The sequence below is a fragment of the Eretmochelys imbricata genome, chromosome 10, assembly GCF_965152235.1.
Source record: "Eretmochelys imbricata isolate rEreImb1 chromosome 10, rEreImb1.hap1, whole genome shotgun sequence".
Classification (NCBI taxonomy): domain Eukaryota; kingdom Metazoa; phylum Chordata; order Testudines; family Cheloniidae; genus Eretmochelys; species Eretmochelys imbricata.
Genome location: NC_135581.1, coordinates 32530912 through 32550794, shown reverse-complemented (window position 1 = coordinate 32550794; position 19883 = coordinate 32530912). Strand labels below are relative to the sequence as shown.

Genomic DNA, 19883 nt, shown 5'->3' with positions numbered 1-19883 from the left:
CAGGATCACAGTGCGGCGCGTGTCCCCCCCAGCTCCTCCCGCCCGGGGTCACAGTGCGGGTTGTGTTCCGTTCCCCCCCCAAGCTCCTCCCGCCCGGGGTCACAGTGCGGCGCGTGTCCCATCCCCTCCCCCCCAAACTCCTCCCGCCCGGGGTCACAGTGCGGCGCGAATCCCCCCCCCCCAGCTCCTCCTGCCCGGGATCACAGTGCGGCGCGTGTCCCGCCCGGGGTCACAGTGCGGCGCGTGTCCTGTTCCCCCCCCCCGCAGCTCCTGCCGCCCGGGGTCACAGTGCGGCGCGTGTCCCGTTCCCCCCCCCCGCAGCTCCTGCCGCCCGGGGTCACAGTGCGGCGCGTGTCCCGTTCCCCCCCCCCGCAGCTCCTGCCGCCCGGGGTCACAGTGCGGCGCGTGTCCCCCTCCCCTCCCGCCCAAGGTCACAGTGCGGGTCGTGTCCCGTTCCCCCCCAAGCTCCTCCCGCCCTGGGTCACAGTGCGGCGCGTGTCCCGTTCCCCCCCCCCCAGCTCCTCCCGCCCGGGGTCACAGTGCGGCGCGTGTCCCGTTCCCCCCCCCCAGCTCCTCCCGCCCGGGGTCACAGTGCGGGTCGTGTCCCGTTCCCCCCCAAGCTCCTCCCGCCCGGGGTCACAGTGCGGCGCGTGTCCCGTTCCCCCCCCCCAGCTCCTCCCGCCCGGGGTCACAGTGCGGCGCGTGTCCCGTTCCCCCCCCCCCCCTCCTCCCGCCCGGGGTCACGGTGCGGCGCGAATCCCCCCCCCAGCTCCACCCGCCCGGGATCACAGTGCGGCGCGTGTCCCATCTCCCCCCCCCATCTCCTCCCGCCCGGGGTCACAGTGCGGCGCGTGTCCCATCCCCTCCCCCCCAAGCTCCTCCCGCCCGGGGTCACAGTGCGGCGCGTGTCCCATCCCCTCCCCCCCAAGCTCCTCCCGCCCGGGGTCACGGTGCGGCGCGAATCCCCCCCCCAGCTCCTCCCGCCCGGGGTCACGGTGCGGCGCGTGTCCCCCCCCAGCTCCTCCCGCCCGGGGTCACGGTGCGGCGCGAATCCCCCCCCCCAGCTCCTCCCGCCCGGGGTCACGGTGCGGCGCGTGTCCCCCCCCAGCTCCTCCCGCCCGGGGTCACGGTGCGGCGCGAATCCCCCCCCAGCTCCTCCCGCCCGGGGTCACGGTGCGGCGCGAATCCCCCCCCAGCTCCTCCTGCCCGGGGTCACAGTGCGGCGCGTGTCCCCCCCCAGCTCCTCCCCCGTCTCGTCGGTCCAGGCGCACTCGCAGGTAATAAGCCCGCGAGCTCAGTGAGAGTCCCGCCCCCTCCCGCGACCGCGTTTTTCGTGGCTGGGAACCGCCTCTGTTGCCTTTCCTCACTGCCCCACCTCTTGGTCGCAGCAGCCAATCACGACTGTGGGCAGCAGCCAGGGGTCACGAGGAGGGCGGCGCTAAGGAGCTACTCCCGCCACCTCTCCTCGCTGCCCACCCCCCGGGAAGTGGGCTCTGGTCAGCTCTGCCTGGGAGTAAAGAGCTGCTCCCCTCCCCGGCCTGGACCGAACCCAGCATGCCGCGCGGCCGCGCCTCACTGCCCACGGCTTTGATCTGATTGCTGATTCGCTAGGAGGGCCACGGGTGGTGCTACAGCGCCCGCCTCCTGGGAATGGAATTGCTCGGATTGGGTGATGGCTGTTGCATTCGTGTCACACGCCGTGGTCTGATTGGCTGGATGCGGACAGTGGGCTCGGTGATCGGCTGTTTCAGGTGTGGCTCCGCCCCGCAGCTCTGTGATAGGTCAGCGCACACAGGGGGGTTAGCCTCTCTCTCGTCGCGGCTCCGTGTGGTGATGGCGGCTCTGACGGGGAGCGCGGGCGCGGCGGGGCTGCTGCCCTCCCTCTCGGTGCCCGGCGTGACCGAGCTGAAGCCGCTGAGCCGCTACGAGGCCATGCGGCTCGGGCCCGGCTGGAGCCACTCGTGCCACGCCATGCTGTACGCGCCCAACCCGGGCATGCTCTTCGGGCGCATCCCGCTGCGCTACGCCGTGCTGGTCAGCGGGGCCTGGGGCGGGCCTCGGGCGGGTTCCATGGGGCGGGGCCTGGGGTCCGGTTGGGGGCTGGGGCCTAGGTCAGGTCCGGTTGGGCGAGGTGGGGAGCCGGGCCTGGGGCCGGGTTTGGGGTTTCGGGTGGGGTCGGGGGCGGGGCCGGTTGGGCGAGGGCTGGGGGCGGGAGTCGGGAGTGGCTGGGTGGCGATTGGGGCCCGCGGTGGGGAGTGGGGAGCCGGCCTTCAGGGTGCGGGAACGCCATGAGTCCCCTTGGCGGGATGGAGAGCTGGGACCCCCGCCCAGGGCTAGGGCTGAGGCCTTCCCCGCGCTACTGCACCAACTCCCTAGGGTGGCTGCCTGTCGCTGCTCGAGCACAGATCTGCTAGTTCTACCCTGCCTGGCCCTGCCTCGCCCTAGCAGGGCGTGAGCAGCCGGCCCGAGGACAGTGGCTAACCTTCTTCCCCTACACACCACTAGCCCTCCCAGCTCATGCTGCGCGTTGAGCGGGGTCTCTCTAGCCCAGTGGATTCTATGCTGGCAGTTGTTGCAGAATAGGCCCTTTAATCCATAGAGAGAGGGTGTGTGTGTGTGCGTGTGCGCGCATGTGTCTCTACCTACAGTTGTAAGGCCCTTATGGCTTTGCAGACGTGAACTTCTGCAATGCTGTCTGCCTGAGTTTGCAGACGGGGTGTTCCATTGCCTCTGCTGTCGCACAGGATTTTGCTGAGCAAGAACAAAGGGAACTGAACAAGTCTGGCTGGTTTTGCTGTTGCTCTCCACAGTGCTGTAAGTGACATTGAAACTGACAAGAGTCATGTCCGTTTCACTCTGCTGCACCTTGGGAAGGGCTGAGCAGAGCCCAGAGGTAGTCACCCAGAAGGATTCAAACCCAGATGTAGGGGAGGGGCAGAGCAGCAGAAATGCCCCCTTCATAGCAGCCTGCAGAGGAGAGATCCATCTCCCTTCCTGCAGGCAGAAGGGCTGGAGCTTCAGATTTTTCAACCATCCACTATCTGAGGCTGATCCAAAACGTGGAGCTCCAAAACTGGCATGCCACTCCTGGACAGTAGCTAGGAGGTGGGGACTGAATGTGCCCCTTGAGCTCACCAGTGGCTGTGTCTTTTCTGTGTATCTCTGGTTGGTAGGCTTGGTCCTCTGGCTGCGATGTGTCTGGTGCACTTGTCAAGACTTGATGCTGGCTGCTTGCAGGTCACCTGACTCCAACAGTAGCACGAGGCTGGATGGGTTTCCCTTTTAGGCTCTTCATATGGTGCAGTACTGATGTGTCAGGATTCCCCAGTACTGTTTTGTCATTCTGTGGGTATCTCATAAGAAGGCGACCCGCTTGAGGCTCAGCTTCATCCTGCAGAGAAGTAGGAATGGGCTTTCTGGGGGTACCACTAAGCTAAAATTGGAGGGGGTAGGCAAAATGGACAGTATCAAACTGTTCAGATACCAAGGATTTTCTGCTAAAAATGATCACAGTGAAAGAGCTGTTTGGCCTTCAGCACTTATTTCCTAGTGAGATGAGTGGGGCAGTTCATGCCTCTCAGCTGCAAAAACTGTCTGACAGCCCAGCACTGGGTCAGGTTCTAGGTTTTCCTTCACAAAGGCAATTTAAAAAGAAGCTAATATTGTGCCAAAGCAAGTGGGGCAATGGAAGAGGGGTACAATAAAGCCTCAAACCTCTCTGATTAGGGTACAGACTGTCTTGTGCCTCACCTGCTTTAGCCCCTTTGTCTTGGAGAGGTTTCCTGTCGTGGTAAGTGTCCAGCTCTTGGCTGGGGGTACCCTCTCCTCTCCCACAGGGTCCCTGGGGCTATGTGCTGTGCCCCATTAACATAATGCGCCTCTATTGCAGATGCAGATGCGATTTGATGGACTACTGGGCTTTCCTGGGGGGTTCGTGGATCGCCGTTACTGGTCCCTGGAGGATGGTCTGAATCGGGTGCTGGGCTTGGGTTTGGGCTGTGTGCGCCTGACGGAAGCTGATTATCTGTGCTCGCACCTGACAGAGGGGCCACATCGCGTGGTGGCGCACTTCTACGCCAGGCAGCTGACCCTGGAGGAGCTGCACACCATCGAGATCTGCGCGGTGCATTCCCGAGACCACGGGCTGGAGGTGGGGTATTCGGGGGGGTGTCTGGAAGCTCTGAGACTTCACATCATCGGGGAATGAAGCTTCCCTCACTAGGCCTGCTGGGCTGCTATCCGGTGCAGCTGGGCGGGGGAATGCACCGCATTTAACAGCTACTAGTGGCAACTGGCAAGTGCTACGCACTGCCACATGGCAATCCTAGTTGTGAGCCCTGGCCTTTCACTGCGGAGCTGGCAGGAATGCGGTAGCATAGGGAGGGCTTTGTGCTGCACTTTGAAGGGGAGTCCTGTTTGCTTGTCAGTCATAAAGATGGTGCCTCTGACATGCGGGTTGGGTGAACTTCAAGTCACCGTCAGCTCTGGTGAGCATCATGCGAGGTCTGGATGTGTTGTGTCTGACTGGAACTGTGATCTTCTGTGTGGCAGTGCATTGCTTTAATCAACAAGGTATTGGGCCCAGCTTGGATTGCACACAAGTTCGTAAGAAGTCAGAGAAAGAGACATGAGTTTCTTTCTGGGGAATCTGGTGCTACAGCATTCTCTGGCAGGGTTGGCGAGCTTGTGCCAGGTCATCTAATGCCCCTGATGTAGAACACAGATGGTGGAGGACCCTTTGTACAGCCTGGGTGCGATGCTGTGATCTGCCAGGAGTGATGCTGCGTGTGCACTAAATGTGACCCTGGGTTGTGGCACCTGTTGAGGGGGACATGGAGCCACAGCACTCTTGCAGAGTGGTATGAAGGGCACGGCCTAGACCCAGAACATAGATAATCCCTGGGGGCAGTTGGTGGTACACCTGGGATGTGGTGGTGGGGAGTGGTATGGAACATGGGGTAGGGAAAGGTGGGGTGGTAAACTGTGGTGCTTATACTGGGGGATGGGATAGAGCAAAGGGTAAGGTGTGGTACGCTGGAGGGAAGAAGTGGTGGTGTTTTGGGTTGGTTGGTGGAATGGGTAAGTAGGATGGGTGGTCAGACTGGGGCTAGGGTGCTTGTGCAGAGGGTATGTGGGGCATCACCTGGGTTTGGTATGGAGTAATGGGCAGGGGTGTGGTATTCATGCTGGGGGTTGGGGTGTTGGATGTGGCACCTGTGCTCATCCTGGGGGAATAAGAGGGGCTGGTATGAGGAGGGCATATATGGTCTGGGAGCTAGGGTGTGGTCTGGGGAGGTATGGCACCTGCAGATAAGCTGGTGCTCATCCTGCATGGATCATGGTGGCTGGTGGGGCTTGCACTGAGGGTGGGCTGAAAGTGTAATTTGTTGTTACTGAATTGTGTGTGCTGTTGCAGGTGATGGGAATGGTCCGTGTCCCCTTGTACACCCAGAAGGACCGCATGGGCGGACTGCCAAACTTCCTGGGGAACTCCTTCATCGGGACTGCTAAATTCCAGCTGCTCTTTGCCCTGAAGGTTTTGAATATGGTGCCTGAGGAGAAGCTGGCAGAAGCAGTGGCTGCCACCCAGAAGCAAAAAAAGCCTGCAGCTGAGCCTGCAGCTGTGACGGCCAGTGTGACGGCTGCTGTGACGGCCAGTGTGACGGCTGCTGTGACGGCCAATCAGATGGTGGCTAAACCAGCAAATGAGCTGGCAAATCGGCCTTTAGCTGTGTCAGTGGCTGAACCAGCAGCAAAGCCAGCAGCTGAGTCAGCAGCAGAGCCTGTGACTGAGCCAGCGGCTGAGTCTATGGCTGAGTGATGAATTTTTTGTTTGACTTGGTTAATAATGGGTAAAGAGACTTTCTTCTTACTTTCCAGACAGTCACTGGCTGCAAATGCTGCCCATTTGACTCCACCTCAGTGCTCCTCAGGTGGAATGGGATTAGATTTGCCTGAAGCAATGGAAAGCTATATTTTGTAAGGCCCATACACAGTACCAAGCTTTCCAGATCTCTCTTAACTGTCCCCCTCTGGAGTCCATGTGCTTACCTGAGGACTCTCTTAGAATGCTTTAATTTACAGGGATGCTCTGCTCCATTCAGGTCCCAGCTTGGGTATTGTTTTAATGAACAGAAATGTTACTTTTTAAATTGTTCCAAGCAGGGTTTTTAGCCCCCTGCTGCAGTATTGTGAACCCATCACAGCTGTGTTGGGGGGGTGGGGGTGGGGGGAAATAAGTGAACCCAACTGAAGAGAGGCAAGTCTGCCAGCTCTAGCTCCATGCCATGTGCAGAAATGAAACTGCCCTCCTGTAGGAACAGTCCAGGGATGCTCCTAGTTTTCCCAGGTTTCGTGACTTTGGTATCACATGGAAGCGTTTACAGTGGCAGCTTACCTGGCTAGTGGCAGTTCCCAGGTGGCTTAGTTGTCGGTGTCCCTGTGGGGTGCAGAAAGGTAGTGTGTGGCTTTGCGTATGGTGAGTTGGGGGAGCAGGAAAATTAAATAAATGGCTTTGCTGTACTTCTTCGCACTTGAGATCTTTTCTTTCTTGTAATGAAAACTGGAGAGCAAAGCTATTTGTGTGGCTGTACGCCTTGGTGTCTGCATCTGTGTGGAATGGAGCAGCCAGCACTTGATTGCTGGGAGCTTCCATTTGCTGAGTTGCCAGACTCATAAGAGGTTAGTAACTTTTGATTTTGTTGTAGGGTGAGCCTGGGCTTTGTGTCCCCTCTGACTACAGTAATAGCACTTAACTGGTTCCTTTCCTTTCTCCACTGGACTAGCCATTTTCAGTTTACCCTTATATTTCTCACCCCCTTTTCCTTTAGTCCACCCTGGCCCACAGTCTTTGTTCCCTTATTCACTTCAAACTCTTAGGTGGAACTGGAGCAGTCCTTATTTGGAAATCCACCAGGCATCACCACTATAGGTCTGCCAACGTCGCCATGTCTGTGCTGGACTGTGGTTGCCACTCTTGGACCTACATATTGAATTCCTTCCCCAATATGGTTAGGAACTGTTCCCAGGTCTCCTCTTTGGCTGCAGCCAGTGCCTGTGGTCTCAGTCTCGGGGGTGGGGGAGGGAGAGATGAGTGTCTGGAGTTCTCAGTGGCCATGAACCACTGTCAATGTCTCGTAATTTGGTATTTTCAAAGAATTGCCTTCTTCACTTCTGCATAATCATTTACCAAATCCTTGCTGACGGCACGAGTTGCATCCAGAGCTTTCCCTGACAACAGGGGAACCAAACAGATGGCCCCTTTCTCCTCCTGTAGTCAGGCATGTTATTTCCATTCATTCACATCTGGCTCTGTGTTTTCCTGCTCAACAGATGAGATAATTTCAGCTCTATGAACTATCCTTCAGCAGATCCTCTGCAGCCCAGTCTTGCCCTACCAAGGGTCATAGGGTGGAGCCTGATGCTGCCATGTCTGTGTTTCAGGTTCTCCTACCAAGCTGTTTGCTTTGGTCACTGAACAATCATTCTGAGCCAAGGGAGCTCTCTAAACTGAGCCTGTAGCTCTCCACTGTGGGCCTGTCTCTGTATCCCTCTTCTCCTGACAGCTCAGATTGCTGTAACAGGATGCTCAAGGCAGGAATAGATTCCTTGATGCTTGGTATGGTGTTCTCCTTCTAAGATTGGCCAGTACCTCACTTTCTTCCCATTAATCCTCTTCTCCACTCCCTCTTTCTCCAGCCCCCTCTGCCTCTTGGAGTGGAATGAGTTTTTTCTCTAGCTTGAGAGCCAGAGTCTGACCCTAGAGTCATCTCTGACATCTTGTCTCCATCTCCTGGTTTGTGCCCCACCAGGACATCCCACAGCTCACACCAAATGTCACCAAGTTATTATCTGGTGGGCCTGTGAGCTGACCAACCCCTCCATTTGTTTGTTTCTACTTGGGCCTTGGACCCCCTGTCTCCTTGCCCAGTAAGTTCTTGTCCCACCTAGCCAGACTCTTCTCCCTACTCCTGGTCTCCTTGTTCAGTTGATGCTAGTTCCCTCCAACTCCCTACTCTGCCTCCTGCCTCATATTCTCCATTCCCCCTGGCTTCTCATTCAGTCTGTATCCTTCATGCTTCCCCCAGCTCCTTGTGCCAGCCACTCAGTACTCCCCCTGCATCTGGCTTCTTGTCAGCTCCATCTCCCCCCATACTCTGCTGGTTCCAAGGTTCCTCATCTGATCAGTTCCCTCCTCCCTGACACCCAGCCTCCACATTCAGTCTCTGCTCCCAGGCTCCTTGTTCCATCTAATCCCCCCAGCCCTCTTCTACAGCGCCTTATGTCTGCTAGTCACTTCAGTGTTTGAAGGGGATGGCTTTGTCCTTTACTGTGCCTGATCGCCAGTGAGAGCGGGCAGGGGATGGCACCTAGCACACAGGAAAGACAGCTTCTCTGCTCCCTAGCCCCATTGCAGCCCTGGGCTGGAGCATGCTCAGTGGGGCTGTAGGGTTGGTGCATGTAGTCAGGTTGACGTGGGGTGGGGTGGGGTGAGGTGATGTAGGGGAAGAGAACATGCACCGTAAAAACAGTCTTTAGAGACTTTTCTTTCCAGGGTTGGTGCTAGATACTAGACAAAGTGAGTCACATTTTATTGGATCCACTTCTCTGGAGATTTTTGGAGTTAAACTTTAGCACCCCCAGCCCTTCCCCTGCAGCCTCAGCTCAGCAAGCAAGCTAGCTCCTGCTGGGCGGTGTGGCTGCCAGACATGCTGCTTTGAGCAGCATGGTATTGGGGTGGGGGGGGTTGGATAAGGGGCAGAGGGTCTTGGGGGGCAGTCAGATGGGGCAGAGGTCAGGAGATGGGTTGGATAAGTGTGGGGAGTCCCAGGGGGCCTGGTAGGGGTGTGGATAGGGGTCAGGGAGGGGGTGGTCAGGAGATGGGTTGGATAAGTGTGGGGAGTCCCAGGGGGCCTGGTAGGGGTGTGGATAGGGGTCAGGGAGGGGGTGGTCAGGGGTTCTGAGGGGGGCAGGAAGGGGGGGGAAGGCTGTTGAGGAGGCACAACCTTCCCTACCTAGCCCTCCATACAGTTTTGCAACCCTGCTGTGGCCCTTGGGCCAAAAAGTTTACCCACCCCTGCTCTAGCAAGTCTTCACAAAGCATAGGCAAGCTCATTTTTCGAAAGGCTTAAGTGGCCAACTGTGGGTGGATTTTCAGACAAAGACACATGCCTGACATGAAGGCCTATGCCTCTTGCATATCCCTGTTCCACAAAAAAAATCTGTTTTCTCATATTGACAAAATGTCTTGCCCCTTGCCTGCTTTTGAGAGAGAGCTGGAATTTAAAAAAAGTCAGCTAGAGGCAGACAACCAGCATGGACATGTGGAGTAGTTAATAGTTGCCCTAGAGAGATGTTAACCATCTCTGCTAGAGCCTGTCCACTCCATTGATGGGTCCACTGTTATTGGCAGGAGAGGTGCTAGGTCCAGCTCCTGCTCCCCTGACATCACTGCAGGGGCCCTTAGCTAGATTGCCCTGGAGCCTGGGGAAAGAGGTCAGGTTAGCCTTAAAAGTCTTACCTCAACCCAGCAAAGATGTATGTAGTTTTAGGGAAGTCCCTGTTAACCTCTTTCACAATAGCAATCCTGGACATTCTCTGCAACATGTGTCTCATCCCAATGCACTACAGTGATAGCTGTCACCCCTCTCAGTCTATCCTTGTAACCTGCCAGATCCATTGCTATGGTTGCTTAATGCCAATGCTATGGGGCTAGGGTAACTGGCAGCCAGCAGCGCTGCACTCAGGATCTGGTTAGTTCAGACAGATTGCTCTGGTGAGGCTGCACTGGAGATCAGTGACAGCTATCATGGGGCTGAAATAGAGGAAGAAGCCACCTCCCATCATACTTGTGCTGGTTGGGTAGTCAGCAAGGCTCTGCTAGGTCCTTTAAGGCTGTCAGCTCTGATGAAATGACCAGAGAAGATGGGAAGGTCTTGAGATAAAGTGACATCAAATATTGCATCAGCCAGCCCCCATGGAGCTGGAGAGAGCCAATGCTCAGGTTATACTTGCCCAGGAAGAGGGGTAGTATGACTTCCACATAAGATGCCATTTCCCCCCTTCAGCTACATGGGGGGGAAGAGGCAAAAATAGGAGCAGCACCAAGGGATGTGCTTGGATCAGCAGCAGTGAGATGCTTGTCAGTACAACCCCCTTAATGCAGCCATCCAGAAAGTGTGTTTGAGGGGGATAAGGGGCAAGAAGAGGGTGAACTATGAATCTTACTGACGCCCAGGAGAAAGACCTGCTGATAAAATGATGCAAATAGACCTGATGATGAGACAGAAGAGCTGCTACGTAGACAGCCCTGACAGTGCCCAGAACACTACCAGGTGCCACTGTCAATGGGAAGTAGTGCAAGTCACTTCAACCAAAATTCATAGGTGTGCAGGATTGTGCTGACTCTTGGCAGGGCTCTCCCCAGCCACTTTCTGAAAGGAAATGGCTGTTCCAGCAATGGCGTCACTGAAGCCCCTCAGCAATGCTCTCTGCTAGGGCTGACTGGGGCAAAGCTTGTCTGGGAGGATGGCCCAGCTAACTCACCCAGCACTCTAAGGAGAACAGGTGCTTTTTGCCTTTGGCACCTGTGTTTATGGAGCACACTGCAGCATGGTTGCCGTTGGCAAGAGCAGCAGTTTAAATCCAGACTTGTACTTGAAAACAAGCAGGAGAATCACAAAAGAAAAAATCATTTTAATTAAAGACATTTAGAGAGACAGGCTGACTGTGGCAGCAATATGCTCTTCAATAAATAACAGGGCAGGAGGGGTGGTGTGACTGACAAGCTGTTGCAATGAGGACAGAGTTCATAAAGGGGCATCGCAGGTAGGACAAGTAGCTTGTCTCCTCTTGCTGGAGCACTGGTAGTTAGCATGGACAACAGCTATGGGTACAAAAACAGTTGGAAGAGTTCAAACCCAGACCCATGGGAAAAAACATTCTGTATTGTACAGCTATTTCAGAGAGATAGTAAAGTGCAAGGAACACAAACCCCATGCACACTGAAGTATATTTAGCAACTAAATCCTCAAGCACAAGTGTGCACACTTAAAAAAAATGAGCTACATGGGGGGCGGGGGGGGATACAAAACCAGTTACTGCAAATTAGGTTAAGATGCCTTGAGAGAAACCAAAGCCTCTCCCTCTGGATGTGAGGAAATGGAATCTACCTGGAGCCACTAGATCAAGGGTCATTTACATTGGAAAATTCACAGTCCTAAATACTACACTGTAGGATACATGATTGAAAGCTCAAACAGAGCACCTGGCAAAGACTGCTTGGGCAGGGAGCTGGGCTTGAATCGGTGCCCCTGTAATTTCACAGCTGGGAGCCTCCATACAGCATTACCAGGAACAGTTTCAACTGACAAATCCTTTCAGCCAGAGGCCTTGGCCAAAGCAGATTGGCAATGGCTGCTCTGCCTGGGAAGATCTCACTGGCACAGAAGGGAGAGCTCAGGATTTTTCCCACTGGGGACCCAACTCATTTACAGTGGGAAGAACCAACAAGCCCCATCTAAAAACATGTTGAGAATAAAGCCATCTGTCACACAATGACTGAATGGCAAGGCCTCTCCAGGAAGGGTCTGTAATAGGAGTTCAAGCCAATCAGACCCTGCCCCTCTGAGTGCCTCTACGGCAGCCCCAAAACGGAAGGATTGTTGGTGATCTTACTGGCAGCTAGAGAATCTGTTCCTCTGTGGCGCATGTTAATGCAGCAGCTGCACCAACAACAGACTGATCACTCCCTATTTTGGTTCCTGTGTGTACAAGAGCAGGCTAACTCAGCCATGTGGCCCTGCACTTCATTAGCACACACAAATTAAAAATGCAATACTAGGACATGTGCATGGGGATAGGACAAGGGAGTGAACAAGGAGGTTCCACAGGGTAACTTCCCCTCCCTAGGAAAAGCCCATCAGTCCTAGGATGCCCACATTTCCTCCACTTCCTGCACACAGAAGCTAGAGAGGCCCAACCAGGAGCAGTACAAGTCTTATGGCAGGCAGGAGGAGGCTGGATGGCACCCATTCCTAACTACACAGAAAGCAGGTTGCCAGTGAGAAGCAGATTCAGTCTATTACAGACATCTCTGGTCCCCTCACCCTCTTAGCTCCCATACCACCAACAGCACAGGTCCAACAGGGGAAGCAGGATGGCGTTTCCTGACTAGAATACAGATGGGCACTGAAGGGAGAGGAAATCTCAGGCTGCTGTAAATCAGCCAGAGTCTGGAGACCTGGGCTGGGCAGATCAAAGGGATGTACCCCACAAGGGCTGCAGCCCTTAACATCCCATGTGGCCCAGCAGCTGAGTGCATAATGAATACTGGGTTAGAACTTCTTTACGCTGAAAACATTTGCTAAAAGTTTCTGTTGGATGATTAGGAAACAGTTCTTCCTCCCTCGCCCGCCCCCCATACAGAGCACACTGGTATCCATACCAGGCAGGTGGGCCAGGGAGACAAGAAAAACAAGGTGACAGGAGAACAAGGCTGACAAGTTCTCTGGGGAGGTGTCAGCCCATCCCAAGGAAACAGGCTTGGTTCAGAGTAGCCCTTTAAAAAAACCACTTCTAAGCAGCTTAACTGTCATGCTGGATCTAAGACATTTCAGTGTCAGGAGAGGACTGTCATCTTGCCCAGCCTGCTGGGTGGGGTGGCCCTGGCTGCAAAGCACGGAGTGCACATACACGTACAGAGATTCCATTCCTTCCTGGGAGACAACTTTGCAAGAGAAGGGCTCCCCAGCCAAAAGACCTGAAAGACGTAAGGTACATGCACAAAAATGAAGCAGAGCTGGTGGGGTAGGAGGGCTGATTCTCAGTCTGAATGGGTGAAGATCATCCCATTGCAGGACCTGGTGAGATCACTGCATGGCACTGGCTAGATCTCCCCTCCTCACAGAGAATGGGGGAAGTTTGCCCATAAAACTCTGGTCCCAGCCCATGCTGGTCAGTCACTGCCCTCTTTCTCAGGTAGGGGCTCTACCTGCCCCACTGCACTGAATTAGACACACAATGACGACTGTGCAGCCCTAACACCAACCCATTCTCCAGCTTTCCCCAGAGGCCCTCTCCCTTCGAGTCATTAGCCTCCTTCAGCCCACATGATCTACACCAAGTGAAGCATCCATTTTGAAGCTCAGACATTTCCCCACTGCACAGCAGCAGTTTGTGCATCTGTACCAGCTCCACAAAAGGAATTTTCCTGCTAAAATCCCAGCTGTTCTTACGCATTATAGTTAGAATGCTTTGACTGAGAAACAGTCTCTTTTGTGATTAAACAATCTATTCCAGCAATATAACAAATGAAGCTGAGCATGTCCTGCTGAGCTGGGAAATGAACAGCACCTTCAGCAATGATCCCCACTGCTGCCTCAAGGGAAGACACACAGTGGCATCCCAGGGCCTGATTGAAGAAACTTCCTGGGCTTGGCTCCAACCCACATGGGACAGGGTTAGAGTGCAAGCTGTATCTGCAGCACACATTCTGTATTTAAAAAACGGGCTTCTCAGGGCCTCCTGAAGGGGGGTGCCAAGACTGCCCTTGGGATTCTGGCAGTGCCAGGCAGAGGCCCCTGACAAGACAGATGCTATTCTCACCCTATTTAGATAGCAGCTGGCATGGTAATAGCAAGGGGATAGTTATCCTCTACAGTTAGACATTGACTTGTCTTTAAGTGACATCTGGAGAGCTAGTTCTTCCAGCAGATTTAAGTTACTTTAAGCAACTTTGTGCTGTAAGACCCCATCACTCCCTGTCTCAATAGTAACCTCCTAGATACCTGCCACCCACACTGCCAGCAGCAGGAGACAACACACCAACTTTAGTTCAAGACTTCCTCTGCCAACTCCCAGTTTCAAAGTGGGTACATGAACAGTGGGGACAGGGGTGCAGAGCCAAGGGAGCACAGCCTCCGCCAGGGGAAGAAGGGGCTTGTTGACCATTGCTGGAAGGAGGCCAGGCATTTACCAACAGTGTATGCTTTGCTCCTATTTGCTCTGTTCTAAATGCTCCCACTAGCAGAGCTGAGGGACAGCACTATTCTAATGTCCTGCTTGCACTCAGGTGCCACTCCTGTGGCTATGGGATCTTTTTGCACATTAATTTAATATGTGGGGAGGGTCTGGGGCCTTCTGCCTATTGGGGAGGTCAATGTCTGGCAAGCTCCACATGGGGAGACAAGTGTCCTGCACAAGTCTTGTACAAACAAAGCAAGCATTTCACTATTGACAGTCACATTGCAGCCTCCTCAGGGACTTCAATACCAGACTCCTGGGAAAGACGCCGGGAGGCTGCCCATCAGCGCATCCCCTGCACATCTCTCATGGCCTGCAGTCTCTACAAACACAAGAGGGGCAGCAGCTAATTTACTTCAAAAGCAGCGATCTGTGCACAAATCTCATTCCTAGAGAGCCTGCGGGAGATTAACTTAGGTTCCAATGGTGACAAGGTAAGGGAATGGAGATGTCTCACTCTTTCCTCAGGGGCTCCAACTACAGGAATAACTCTATACATCTCCCCCACTCATATCCTGGTGAGCTCTAGCTCAGACTCAAGGCAGAAGGATCTATACAGTATATATATATTTCACTATGAAACAGTAATTTCAATCCCTGTCTTCTACTTTGGAGCATCGTGAATCAGACACTTCTTTTTAAGTCATGGGGTGATGACTATCTCTGGGCATCTCAGCAGCAATTTCCTTCCTGTGAGTGGTCAGGAGTGTTACCAGCAGCAACACAGACTCCTCAGCAGGAGCACGGGAGCCCAAGAGAAATGTGCCCCATTTCCATTGGACCTTGGACTAAGAGGACATGGCCCAGCCCTGGCCCTCTGATGTATTGTGTGGGTTCTAACATGGTTGATCAGTGCATGTTGATTGCCTTATTGTACATTCCTGTCATTAGCTATGCTATGGCAAAGCAGATGACTGCATCCTTGTCCATCTCATGTACAACTATGTGCATCTACGTGAGTACTGGCCAAAAGCAAGGGGAGAGGGAGAGGAGGGGAGGTGTAACACACAGAGCTGTAATAGGAAGGGCCACTTGCCTACAGCACAGTGACACCCCTTATAAGACAGTAATGACTGTCAATCCACACAGGATGCCTTGGGACTCTCGCAAGAAGATGGCAAATCAGGGCTGCAGCAAGTCAAGCATACGGTCTGCCAAATCTCAGTCAATCCACCGCTGAGTGGTCAATTTTAAGAGGCTGGGTTGTTGATAGGAAGCCCGCATAACTGGAATCAGTGCAGAGCCAGATGATTCAGGAGATAAAGGGAAGAATGATCCTATTAAAGACAAGAGAACAGCTGTCTGAAAACCATGGAAGGGACAGGACAGACATTGTGCTTACAGTCTAAGACGCCGGGGCTTTGCGCATTTGAGCCAGTGGAAGGAGAATGGGGAGTTTGCTATTCTGATTTCCAGACCCTGTGGAACTGGGGGGGCCGTCTCAAATGCTCAGGGCCCAGCTGAGGTGCTCTAAAAGCTCAAGGAAAGGGGTCACCTGCAGCAGCAGCAGATTGCTTTTAACAACATTCACTGGGCTCAAATAAATTACATCACATTAACTCTCGGGGGGGGGGGGGGAGGAAATCAGGGCCTTAAGTCAATAGGCATTCTGCCATCAACTGTAGCAGGAGCAAAGTCAAAAACAAAAGAGGCAAGATTATTAAATAGTTGCCCGTTTACAGCCCTGCACAGAGGGATCCCAGGGTGCAGCTCTCTCAGAAGCTGGGCTCTAGCCGTTTCCAAGAGGCTGAATTGTATGCTGAGCCGCACAGTCTATGTTGCAGTGACCCTTGCTTTAGGCATCTTGCCTCATATGCCCCAGACGCTTCAGTGGAGCCATTATGCCACTGACTTGTTGCAGTGCAGTGCTCCAGAGAGAAGATAAACCCCATTCTCACAGCTCCCTACCTCTCGCTTTGCTGTCACCATCTGACTGTGTCACGTTGCCCGGCTGTATTCAATACCACTCTTTGCGGAAATGCCAGACCATGGCAGCAGGCTGCGGAGGAGACTCTGGGCTTGGCGGTATATCCGGTGAGGAATCGAACATGGGCTCAGGCTGGCGAGCGTTGAGCCAATGTGCTGTAGGTAGTCAGTGAGCCTCAGTTAAGGAGAACAGGGACATTTACAGTGAAATGTAAGAAACAACCTAAAACACTGTATTGACAGCAGCCCGTAGGACAGTAATAGGCAATGAGAGCTAAGCCATGCAAAGCAGCACTGGCCAGCTACCTGCCCTTCATATCTAACTGCTCAGGTACAAATAAGCAGGTCTGTACTGCACAGTAAGAGGAGGACACTTGGGGAACATTCCTTGTAATTTGCCCAGGAAATGCTTTAGCTGAATAACCACTAGTGTCCCTTTCACTCCACAGCACTCCAGCTGCTGGAGCCATGGCCCTCTGACAGCAGAGACATTTTGATTGCTCAGATACAACCACGTTACCATAAAGAGTTAGGGAGAAGGGACTTCTTTATGCTCCACCGAGACTGACTGACCTGAAGTATATCCTATAATTTAGTTTGTCATCTCTGTTCTGTACCCACTCTGCCTCCCTCAGGAGAGTGTGGATCCTTAGAGCCGTTCAGAAGTGTGGAGTAAGATAGGTCACTGAATAGCATGCGTCCAGCTGCATTTGGAGCCCACCACACCATTAGCGTTGGGAAGGCTCCACTCTGCATGACCTACGATGGTTAGCAAGTTTCTGATATGCCCAACAAAAGGGCAGACATTGCCTGACTTCTCTGGACAGGAGGAAAAGAGCTCACTAGCCCTTCATTTCTGAGACTTGACTTCAAGTCCCCAGACATGTCAGCAGTGAAACCATTTGGAAGGCACCGGGTGGAAGCCACCACACAATGGAGCAGTCTCTGCTCAAGCGGAAGCCAAGACCGGATCAGAAGATGATGCTGTAGGTTGGGATTAAGGCTTTGGATACTAAGTGTTGCTAGCACAACAGTGTCAGCTAGGAGCGTGTGGGGTGGGAAATCACACCCCCTAGCCAGCACAGCAATGTTGGCAACCCCCCAGTGTAGACACAACTATGCTGACTGAAGGGTGCTTCTGCTCCCCGAACATCATTAGCTATGCTGACAGAACAATTGTTGGTTTGTGCTCCATCTCCACCAGGGGGCTCTGCTGACACAGCTATGCCAGCAAAGCCTATGTACTGTACAAAGGAGTACTTGTGGCACCTTAGAGGTTAAATTTATTAGAGCATAAGCTTTCGTGAATTTGTTAACCTCTAAGGTGCCACAAGTACTCCTTTTCTTTTTGCGGATACAGACTAACACAGCTGCTACTCTGAAAACTATGTACTGTACAGGAGTCTTTAGATACATTGACAGAGCCATGTGGGGAGCCCAGGACTGGAATAGCAGGGCAGGAACTGCAGGTCTTGCCTCAGGTGCAATCAGCAGAGCTGTGCTGAGGGAGTTTTGCACAGTGCCCATCCACACCACACCTAGTCCTAGCTAAACAGTTGCATTACCATCAGTCACCCAATGTAGACAAGATATACATCTCTAACCTCACAAGAGACATGTACTGTTCTACTGAACGGATCCCACAGCACCCTTGAGGAAGTCCGGCACAAACATGCCAGAGACAAATCCAAATCTCTTCTGGAAAGCAAGGAATCCAGTTCAGTGAAGCCTACCCTTAAATTGGGATGAGTCACCAAATGCAAACAGACTTGCTTTGCAGGATTTGTTTTACTCCAAATACCATGTGTCTGGTTATCTCGCTCTGCAGCTAATCAAATCCAAGGTAAAGGATATAAGATTGTCCAAGGAGGATGTCCGCCATTGATGTATAGAACGTAGGTGAAGCCGTCTTTGAGGACCCCTCTGATAGAATAATAATAGGGCAGGTAGTGGTGCTGTCTAAAGTCTCTATTTTCATAGAAGTTAATTGCTGTATTGTTGGTGGTGAGGACATGCAAGTAGATGGCTTTACAGTGGTCTTGGGCAGTTGTCGATATATGATCCTTCAAGCTTTCAAGTAAGAGGGAACCTATCAAAGGAAGGAAGAACAGCATTACACAGAGCAGCAGTGCTCTCACTGGGACAGGGTGGAGAGTGCAGCCAAGCCTCTGCACGCGCCATCACTGCCTCTGAACAAAGCTCCTAGATTAAGTTCCCTGTAAGCTGCGTGGCCACGCAGCAGGCTCTCAAGGGCCGTGCAGGTAGGCGGGGAGAGGCGCCCCTCCCCCAGCCCCAAGCTCCTGAGGCCACAGCCCTCACCCCCTGCACACCAACCCTCAGCCCCACCTCCAAGCCCCCTTCCACACTCTGAACCCCTTGGCCCTTCCTCCACCACACATCAACTCCATATTGGTGTACATAAGAAAATTCATTCTGCACATGGATGTAAAAAAATTAGAGGGAACACTGCTCCTAGATCTTTCCTCATTCTCATTCACCCTTTTCAGAACAGCCAGCAGAACCTGGGTTGGGTGGTCTTAATAGGCTCCTTCCTCTCTACAATACTGGGCTTCAGAAAACTCAAGGCTGTATAGGGTGGGAGCGGTCCCTCCTAAAAGCCATTGATTGGTGGGAGTCTGTAGGGCTGGATTTAGACTGTAACAAGGTTTACACATGCAGCTGTGGCCCCCACAGTTATGAGCATTCCAGGCACAAGGACTTACCAGCAATAGCCCACTGCCAGCCAAACAGCTACTCCCATTGGGCTGGCAAGGTGGTTGCTGGAACCATTTAGTTTTAGAATGGCTGACCTGTCACCTTGACTGGCAGCAGCTAGGTCACAGGAGTACATTCAGTGTTCTAGAGAGACAAGGCGGGTGATGTGATATCTTTTATTGGACTAATTTCTGCTGGTGGAAGGGACAAGCTCTTGAGCTACACAGAGCTCTTCTTCAGGTCTGAACACTCAGTGTTTTAAAGTCATTTTGAAATTGTAAAGAGCAAAATGCAACTGACAAACAGGTCACATGCACTTGTCTTGCTAAACTCTAATTAAAAGATAAGGGAGGGCTTTAGCTCTCCATCAGCTCCTGGGAGTTTGGCTCCAGCCATCTAGAATCTTTCATCTGGCACTTGTCAGTGAAGGGGCACAGTGCATGCACTTGGCCTTGGGAGACTAGGTCTGGAGGTTCATCTGAGCAGTCAGTACCGTGTGGTGGACCCAGCTTTACGTGTCTTCACACACGCCTCTAATGTTGAATATCTAGCCTCACACACTAAGAGGCTCCTTTGACCTGAAGTGGTTTCTACTGGTTCTGTACCCCTAAATGCCCCAAGTCTCATATGAACAGCCCAGGATACAGTCAAGGGGCACAGCTTCCATGCATGACTTCCAGTGTGAATCTGGGATGGCCACATTACAATAACTGAACAAAACACATTTGCCCAAGTTAAGCTATTGTTAACTTCTCCCAGTAGAGGTACCACTGGGCAATGGTAAAGACATGATTCACTAGCAGACGTCCTAACACATGAACCTCATTTGTGCTACGGTTTTACAATCCATGTGTAAAGAACCACATAGTGAATGGGATTTTTCAGAAGTGCCCAAGTAGTTTAGGAGCACAAGTCTCATTGAAAGTCAGGAGCTGTACCCCTACGCCATGTAGGTGCTTTTGAAAATCCCTACCCAGTACATAACGTTACCCCCTCTGCCTAAGTACAAGGCCAGCTAAGGAGGCTGATATAAAACAAGAGATCTCTTCTGGTCCTAAACAACAGGTCACCCAGTCCAGCCCCTGGCACTGAGGTAGAATTAAAACAAACTAGATATCAGCAATACAGAACCTGGTTTTGGGAATTCAATGTGGAAGAGTATTTAAATATAGAAGCTGCATGGTAATTTCTCTCCTGTGTACCTGGAAAGATAAGTACTG

At 53.1% G+C, this 19883-nt stretch overlaps 2 protein-coding genes across 4 annotated transcripts in view; one reads left to right on the top strand and one right to left on the bottom strand.

The window, feature by feature from the left end:
• Window positions 1–1809: 1809 nt before the first annotated feature.
• NUDT16L1 (nudix hydrolase 16 like 1) lies at window positions 1810–6522 on the top strand. Of its 2 annotated transcripts, XM_077828390.1 has the most exons (3): window positions 1810–2034; window positions 3890–4150; window positions 5417–6522. In XM_077828390.1, the coding sequence occupies exons 1-3, from the start codon at window positions 1834–1836 to the stop codon at window positions 5819–5821; spliced, it is 867 nt and encodes a 288-aa protein (XP_077684516.1). In that variant the 5' UTR covers window positions 1810–1833; the 3' UTR covers window positions 5822–6522. The 2 variants fall into 2 exon arrangements, with proteins under 2 accessions (XP_077684516.1, XP_077684517.1); XM_077828391.1 differs by lacking the exon at window positions 3890–4150.
• A 4153-nt stretch (window positions 6523–10675) lies between these two features.
• NAA60 (N-alpha-acetyltransferase 60, NatF catalytic subunit) overlaps window positions 10676–19883 on the bottom strand; it is a 44779-nt gene continuing 35571 nt past the window's right edge. The window contains exons 5-7 of one of the 2 annotated variants that reach the window (XM_077827743.1): window positions 17803–18037; window positions 15931–16117; window positions 10676–15299 (exon numbers count right to left, since the gene is read on the bottom strand). In XM_077827743.1, coding sequence (XP_077683869.1) covers window positions 15961–16117; window positions 17803–18037 — 392 coding nt within the window. In that variant the 3' untranslated portion in view covers window positions 10676–15299; window positions 15931–15960. Of the gene's footprint in view, window positions 15300–15930; window positions 16118–17731; window positions 18038–19883 lie in introns of those variants that run through there. The other variant, XM_077827742.1, reaches the window with a different exon arrangement.